Genomic DNA, 8,817 nt, shown 5'->3' with positions numbered 1-8,817 from the left:
CCTGCCGTTGTTAAACCGTTCGCGGCGAAACCGATCCCGGTGAACCAATTCTCGCACGCGCCGATGTCGGCGTTCAAACCGCTCAAAAAAATTACTTCGCCGACGAACGCACCCGCGCACGTTTGGAGTCCGCCGTCCGTCAGCTACCCGACTTCCCCCGCTGTCGAGCTCCCTCCTGCGTACCCACCCGACTCTTTTCTAAACGCCACCAGCCCGCCCGCTGCGACCTGGAACGCTCCCGAAGCCGACAGGCTACGACGAACCGCAGGCCTCGCTTCCAAATTTGAAAACAGAGCGGACAATCGAGTCGCGCCGCCTCCTTCGAATCCACCCAAGTTCAATTCGGGTCCTCCCCCGTCGATGACGTTCGTTCCCCAACAAACTTACGCGCCTCCACTGAACTCCGGGTTCCCCGTCAAGTCCATCCCCAGCCAAAGCGACCTCGCGGCTCCCGAGCTCGTCAAGAAGTTCGACGCGCCGAGGCCCGCGTACGATCCCCCGACACAAGCCTACCGGCACCCTCCGACTTGCGTTCCGCCTTCGCCGCCGTACAATTCCTCGAAACCGTCTTTGGACTCGCAAAAGATAGACGCCCAGAGGCTGCAAATAGAATTTTACGAGAAACAGATTCGCGAAAAGAACCGTCGCGACGCCACAGCACACCGGCAGAAGGCGCCCGCACCCCCCCAGCCCTACACCGTCACCGACTACACCCCCGCAAACCTAGTGTCGACGTTCGTGCCGCTGCACCAAACGCCCGACATCGAGAAGGCGCGCGCGCACAAGGTAGACTACCTGCCCGACGTCGTCATGAACGAGACCGGCCCCTACGGACGCGTCGCCTCGCCGACGGCGGCCGACCGACCCGCTCGGGCTTACGCGCCCAAGGCCAAAGCGACGGGCTACGCGCAAGCGGCCCCCCATCTGATAAACGGCGACGCCGGTCACGCGCAAGACGGCGAGCCGGCGACGGAGCACGGGCGCGTAGAGACGCGCGTGATGCGCGGGCCGGTGCGCGGCGCCGCCACCATCACGGCGGGCGTGCGCACGCGCAGCGACGACGCGCGCCGCCCGGCCGCCGACTGCCTGCGCGGCGCCCTCGACAAGGCCGCCCCGCGGACGCCCGAGCGCCGGCGCGACTCGCGCGCGCAGGTACCCGCGCCCCCCCTCCAGAACGGCCACTCCCCCTCGCCGCACGCGCACGCCCCCCCCAGCACCGCGTGTTCCCGCAGCCCGCTCGCCGCGTCCCGCGACTCGCTGGCGTCGGAGTCGGCGTCGCTGGGCTCCAGCCCGCTGTCGCGCTCCGGCTCGTGGCACCAGCTGGCGCAGCCCGCGCCCGCGCCCAGGGCGCCCTCCCCGCGGCGGGTCGTCTCGCGGGCCAAGTCCCTGCACCTCCTGGCGGTCCCCAAGCTGTACGAGGGCGGAATAGGGCGCGAACAAATCGGCGAAAAGAAACGGACCGTCGAGGCTTACTTCGCCGGGTCGAACGGTCAGAGTCAGGGCGGCGTCGCGGCGGCGACGGCGACGGCGACCAAGTCGCACGCGGCGACCGTCAAAGCGCGCGCGGCGCGGTCGGCGCCCGCGCAGGGCGGATTCGCGTTGGGCCGCAGCCGCACCATGCCCACGGTGTCCGAGCTGCAGTTCCTGGACGAGAGCAACATTGACGACGCCTTCGAGGACCTGGTGTCGGGGCTGGCCTAGGCCGCTACATTCCACTAGTTAGGCGGAGACGAGCGAGACGCGTGTGAGTCGTGTGTGTGTGGGCTGCCTGTAGCGCTTGTGTCGCCCCGTCCGCCCCGCGCATGTACCCCGACCCCACCCACACCCGCCCCTCACCCCGGCGCGCCGTGTACATTCAGATAACTTTCATTATTTCACGAGCCCCGTAACCGTGTTATATTTTGACTAATAGCTTCTAAGTGCCCATCGTTGTTATGTCTTGCTGTGTTTTCCGATGTGTTCCGAGTTTAAATGTCTTTATTGTGGCCCATGTTTCGACGAAGCTGTCAACTCGCGTTCTCTTTGCAGTGGAAGAGGAAGTGACTGTGACATCGAGCGTGAGGAGGAACTCGTCCGAAAAAACCGTTAGCAGTAGCACCAGCACTAAAACTTCTAAAGGTTTGTGTTCACAATTTGTCTAACTACAGAGCGTTTATTTTAACTAAGATAATGAGGTTTACCTAATACGGAACGACGAATTAATGAGGTGTAACTAAGTCCAATATACAATTGTCCCTTGCGCAGTAATCGAGAGCATGACGCGCGGCGCACCGAAGCCAGTGTCGCCGTTCGCCAAGTTCCGCCAGCTCGAGAAACAGAACTCCACCAACACCCCCAAGTGAGTATCCCTCTCCACGCTGCGGGCCACCCGACTACATTTCCTCTCAGACCAAAGCATCGCGCACGTACACACAACCACAGCCGCGACTACTCATACCTATATTATGCATTTAGACCATATTAGCAGAATGTTTAGGTATCAGTGGCTTCATATAGTACATTAATACGATATATTTATTTTTTGGCAGCCATAACAGTGGATGCGAATAAGGAAATACACAAGTAAATATACAAGTTATACATATATACGCATATATAACATGTACATCCGCTGCTTCATTTTTATTATTTTATTACATTTATGAGAGTACGGCGAGTGGGGTGAGGTCCCGCAGAGCGCTGCCCCGCTGCTCAGCGCTCCGCGCGGTCTCTGCCTTCCACCAAACATAATAGTTTGTGACGTCAAGAATGCGACCGTGCGACCGCACGCAGTCGCATAACAGTCTCGTTTACTCGCGGATAGCACTAGTTCATTTTAATTCTTGTAAATAACCAGCGCCGTCCACGCCCATAACTCGCACAGGCGTTGAATTAAGCACTCGTATGTGACAGAGCACGACTAATTTTGCGTCTAAAAACAATATATATAAACTAACTAAACCCGCGTAGTGGAAGTGAGTACGGCGAGTGGCCGCGTCACTGAGTGGGAGAATTAACGAGCTGGTGCCCCGTTGTAGCTCGCCCAAGAGCCCGCAGAGCCCGGGCTCTCCGGCGAAGGCGCCGTACTTCAAGTTCACGGACCCGGCGCTGCAAGCCAGCGCGCTCACTATTAAAGAGCGGTTGCTGCAGTGGTGTCGCGACAAGACCCGGGACTACGAGGTACCCACCCGCCCCCAACCCGCACCCCCGCGTCACTCTGGCCTCATTCACCGTCGATAGTCCCACTGCGAGCACTCTGACAATTCGCACTCTGTCGTCTACGACACAATAACGTGTTATCTTCCAGCAGTTTCCAAAGGATGTACTGCACACAAACGCACTGGGTATATTTATGGTGTAATGTCAATATCATCTCATGTCACAGCTATTTCTAGAATAAAGGTAACAAGTTATCTACCCGCACTATTGTTATTAGTTGTGATTTGAGAGCGATACGTTACTTTAAGCCTTAGTGGCGTGCGGAGGTATGAGAGGTATGATCCGCGTTGTCGATGCTGCAGCATGTGGCGCTGCGCGCGAGCACCCGCCTATTAACCGTCGCTGACGTCACGCCACTCACATCCTTCACCCTCACCCCCGCTTGAGTCGCTTCATCATGGCTGCGCTATACGTGTACATATTATTATATTTATATGCGAGATACATCACATCAAAATATATAGGTATATACTCCGCCATCCACCATGTGATATCACGACCAAATCATATAGCTTTGGTTTCGAACACATTCTAGTCCCCTGAATACAAGATATACATAACAAATCTCTACTTAATTTAATTCTAATCCGCTACGTGTGAAAACTTTACACATTGATTTCGATTACCTAAAACACAGATCAACCACCTACCTAACTTATTATGCCCGATACAAATACCAGCATGTACTCTCCGAAGGTATTATATTGTGTGAATAAACTCGAGAGATGAAAAATGTGTAGGTAGTGCATGGTTTGTGTTGTTTGTTTGTGACGTTATTGAATTATTATGGTTTATAGATACTTAAACCAGGAAATTGGTATACGAGTAGGTAATTTAGTTCGTCCATCTAAGTACAGTCATATACACAAGATACCTGATCTGATGATATTAGTATACTTGTGCTCACTGGTTCTGAGCACAAAAATGTGGTGAAAACTATTAAACAAACTTAATCTTTACCTGTGGGCTCACAGGTAAAATTTATTTTGGCCGCCTTTATTTATTTATTTATTAGACGAACACAACAGTCGACATTCAAGAAAGATTTAACAAATAAATTTGCTTAAAACTATATTTGGACCAGAATGCCAACCAGGAGCGTGTACGTACAGCATGTTTAGAAAGTTTCTGTCAATTAATTATAAATTACAAATTTTGTGTTGGTACAAATAGAGCAAAAGAAAAGACCATAGAGAAAAAGTGTTAAAATAAAATTGCGAGACTTCAACTAGACTGTTTGAGGACACCCGCAACAGACTTTTTAAATATATGACACTTAGAATTAAATATATCTAACTGTATGTTATCCTTAATTAAGTCATTATAGGTGCGGCACATTCTTGTTATGGGATTGTAAAATGACGTGTTATTTTTAAAAACATTTAGGACAAAAGCCCGAGGACACCGAAGGTTACATCTAATGTTAATATTGATACTAGACAATAAGTTAGCAGAGTCAAGGTGAGAGTGTAAGATTTTATGGAGATATATTAAATCATGCATTGTTCGACGGACACTTAGTGATACCAGATTACATTGGGATAATCTGGTTTCGTAGGCAGGCATCTGACGACGACTATGACCCAATCTATAAAAGAGAGATTTAAGAGCCATCCTCTGCACACCCTCAATTCTGTTGGAATGTACATGGTAGTAAGGTGACCAAATCGCTGTACCATACTCCAAAACGCTTCTTACCAATGAGCTATAAAGATGGATAAAGCTATATGGTTTCTTGAGAGCCTTAGTAGCACGGATCACAAAGCCCAGTGTCTGGTAAGCCTGGTAAGTTTAATAACATTAAAGGCCGTCTCATTAATGAATGACATTGTAGAAAATTTTGAAGCCAATTAGATCTTTAACGTATAGTTCTTAATTAAATACAGAATACTAATTTCAACCAGCTATAGCAAAGATGTCGTGGCCTAGCGGTATAAGAATTGCTTTGCAAGTTGAGGCAAGCATGGTTCGAGTCTCATTAAACATAACTTTTTTTTTGTTTTTTTTCCTTTGGATAGGTGTAAGGAATGTCTAAGAATGTTAGATTCTCAAGAACCATCTCCCACAAACATTAGGGGAATGAAATAAAAGTAACCGTGTTGAGTAATTCAACAAATATTTTTTCTTTTAATTTATAATTAGTAAACATTTAATTATAAAAATTTTAAATACTTACAGCCTGTATCAGTAACTACTGTATTTTTTAAACTCATAATTATATCGATTGTGACAAAACGTTAGAAAACTAATTTTATTACATAAAGTAGATATAGCTAATGTCAATACATTTTTCATGAAAAGTAAATAAACCGGTTCGGTTAAAACTCTTACAATCATTAAATTAATGGAATACCTTACGTATTCATATTTGAAAATTTCAACTTGATATCTCACCACTTTTTCCAGTAATATTCATTTGAATAACATGTTAAAATCTTATTTGAAAATGTTATATACGCAATCTTTTATGCAAAATGAATTGAACGAACTATAGTTTTACAGGCTATACTTTTACAAAATTATAACCTTATGCAGTGAATAGACATGTTACAAAAATAACAATAACATCATTCACACTTTACATTATTTTGGCCTAGCGCTGACTTATAACAATACTGCAAAGGAAAACCTTCAAAATCGATCACTTGCTGTAAACGGTCTTTCATGCCTGTGACCAGCATAAACGTTCACCACGCATTGACTCCCACGTGGACACATGGACACCACAAGATCCTTCTGATCTTGTGGTGTCCATGTGTCCTGGTCCTTATTTCATGAATTTGAGCAGTTGATTTTGTAGTGGGTAAGGGATCTTCAATATGGCGATTGACGATATCTAGATGACGACTAGATGCAGAAGTAAACATTACCGGTGCTGGCCCCGGATTACGCTGCACATTTCCAGCTCTGTGGCGTGATCCATAGCTTGACAGTGTTTCTCTGTGAACAAGCAATTTATAATACTGTATAATAGGCCCACATAATTGTAGTTTCGAATTTCATCTAATGCAAGATTTAAAGATTTAAATTTAACGTTTCGTTAAACATGTTTTATAACATCCGTGGGATAATGAAGGATGCACCTGCAGCACTGTGAAAAATATGATGAGTCTACTTACTTTGATTGGCACATCCTGTTCTAATATTTATTATAATTTCTAATTTTAATAATTCCGTTAAGTGCGGCATGTTAAAACAAGAAAGAATACTTTGAAAGTAATTAAAACTGAATAGACAAATCGGAACGAAACATGAAACAATGCGTAATCACAGAAGACACGATCGTATGCAAACTGCAGAGCGATTTCGTGATTTGTTAATCAATTCATACCCACCCTACACTTTATTAACAATATCTACCCACACACCTTAGGCTATTTCTATAAATATTGTGATTTGTCAACATTAACATTAAAAAGTGAAATAATGTTGTTAAAAAAACGTTAAAACAAAATAGTGCTCGTGGAATCGAACCACGGGTATTGTAACTGGCAGTCCATACAAGCCGCTCGACCAATTTACTCGGATGTTAAATGACGAAATTTAGGATTGGTTTTAAAAATATGTTGATCATCTTCAAGCAACACTCCACTATATTGCTTACACAATAAAGTTCTTTTTTCAGCACGTAAGATGGCTCTCAGAACCAAAAGGTCGGTTCGGGCATGCTAGAGGGTCAGGTATCTCATGTATATGACTGTACATGTTTATCTATAAATCTAAATAGTGGGAAAAGTAGTTTGTTATCGCGTAAAATAGTAGATGGATGGTTACACGATGAACATTTTATCCGCGCTTTCACTTGTAACCAATTGTTTTCAGGATTGTGTCTACTTTTGCACTAGATCGTTTTCAAAACGTATAAAGACAGAAAATTATTTTTGAAATAGTAGTAGTCTCCGCTCGGATATGCTCCTCGATGCAAAATAAAACGTTAAAAGGCGAATTATACATATATCTTGTTCCGTAGAGTGCAATTTTGTAGCGCAGCGCGGCAACAGCGCGCCTTGATTTGTTTTCATCCAATAAGTTACTTTGTCTTTTAAATTCACTATAAGATGCTATTACCTAAAACCTTCGACCATAAATATTGGACTGAAATCCACTTTTGAATGTTTCGTTTAGAACCGTGGCATTATAGTCGGCGATGCAGTAGGGATGTAAGTAAGCAACGGCCTCGAAGAGCATTGCTGAGAGCATTCTTTCTTCAACTAGGAGTAATCACAGGTCCTCTATTTTAAATCTAAAAGTTAGACCATTTTTATATTTCAACATAAATGCTCTCCCAATTAGTATAGGTCAATTATTCCGTATACACTATTTATCTCGTATTTACTAATGTTTGTTGGTGTGAATAGAATGTGAAGTTGGAGAACTTCTCAACGTCGTGGGCGGACGGGCTGGCATTCTGCGCGCTGGTGCACCACTTCCTGCCAGACGCGTTCGACTACTCCAAGCTGACTCCTGACAAACGCCGACACAACTTCACGCTCGCCTTCAAAATTGCCGAGTGAGTAACCCCCGGCTTTCCTAAGGCAATCCTCCTCAATCCTGCTTAGGCAGGCAGGATGATGATAATATGTGATGGAAATGTTGAATTCGCCTTCATGAATGTTCCAGTGAGAAGGCGGGCATCTATCCTTTGCTGGACGTCGACGACATGGTGGCGATGCGCAAGCCCGACTGGAAGTGCGTCTTCACTTACGTGCAGGCCATTCATCGCCACTTCAAGGACCAGCCTTGATCCGAGCCATCCGCGCCACTCAGCAATGCGTGTCTTGTACACCGAAACGCACTGTTTTGTCGCTCGCAAACTTGGTTGCCAAAGAATCTGTTCGTTCCTTGCGAAAGAAAGTTTGCATCCGGGAAAACAGTGGCCTCGATAGTTTAGGCTGACGCTAGAAGTAGTCGAACGGTTATAGTCACAAAATGTATAAGATTGTGGTGAGTCTGTAGGTACGGATAGTTTAGTCCAAAGAGCGTATGTTGTTATTGTTGTTGTCGGCGCGCGGAGGCCGCGTCTGCCCACTCGTTGTTTCTCCACTCGCTGTCTCGATACACTCCTCCTATTTATTGTAATCTCAAGATGTATGTGATTTTTTTATATTAGCTGTAAGTTACTAATACGAGCGGTTACTTGTAGGTCGTAGTCTGTAGGTTATGCGTTTCGCTGCGGGCGCCCGAGCCGCGCGCGCCGGCCGCGGGGATCGCTTCGACTTATTCGTCCACATAAGAAAGTGGAATCCCCGCTGCGCCGGCGCCGGCCGCGACGCCCGCGCTCGGACGCCCTGCCGACCTTTAACACGAGCTATCGTTTTATCCAACTTGACATTAACAGCGGCTTACTGATTTTATGAATTTGATATTATAATTATTTTACGAAAACATTATTTATATGGATATAATTGAAAATAAATATGATTAACAAGTTGGTGGCGTTTCACTCGTCTTTATTGCACTAAGTCTTAATTGCGGGGTCAGGCGGGCGCGTGCGCGACGAGGCGCCGCGCGACCACCGCGGCCGCGAGCAGCGCGCAGCACGCGATCGTCGCGCCCAAAAGCAACACGAACGTGTACGACATCTCGGGTTTACTCGTCTCTTTTTAGAACCCCGTTTGC

At 46.7% G+C, this 8,817-nt stretch overlaps 1 protein-coding gene across 1 annotated transcript; it reads left to right on the top strand.

Moving 5' to 3' along the window:
- The first annotated feature begins 63 nt into the window (after positions 1-63).
- Positions 64-8,768, top strand: LOC113225812 (smoothelin-like). The gene is made up of 7 exons (XM_026458252.1): positions 64-138; positions 294-1,152; positions 2,029-2,118; positions 2,245-2,338; positions 3,018-3,159; positions 7,557-7,708; positions 7,819-8,768. The coding sequence occupies exons 1-7, from the start codon at positions 64-66 to the stop codon at positions 7,940-7,942; spliced, it is 1,536 nt and encodes a 511-aa protein (XP_026314037.1). The 3' UTR covers positions 7,943-8,768.
- The last annotated feature ends 49 nt before the right edge of the window (positions 8,769-8,817 follow it).

Source organism: Hyposmocoma kahamanoa, unplaced genomic scaffold (assembly GCF_003589595.1).
Source record: "Hyposmocoma kahamanoa isolate Upper Pololo Valley unplaced genomic scaffold, ASM358959v1 175, whole genome shotgun sequence".
Classification (NCBI taxonomy): Eukaryota; Metazoa; Arthropoda; class Insecta; order Lepidoptera; family Cosmopterigidae; genus Hyposmocoma; species Hyposmocoma kahamanoa.
Note: the sequence above shows the minus strand (reverse complement) of the source record. Positions and strands in the feature narration are given on the sequence as shown.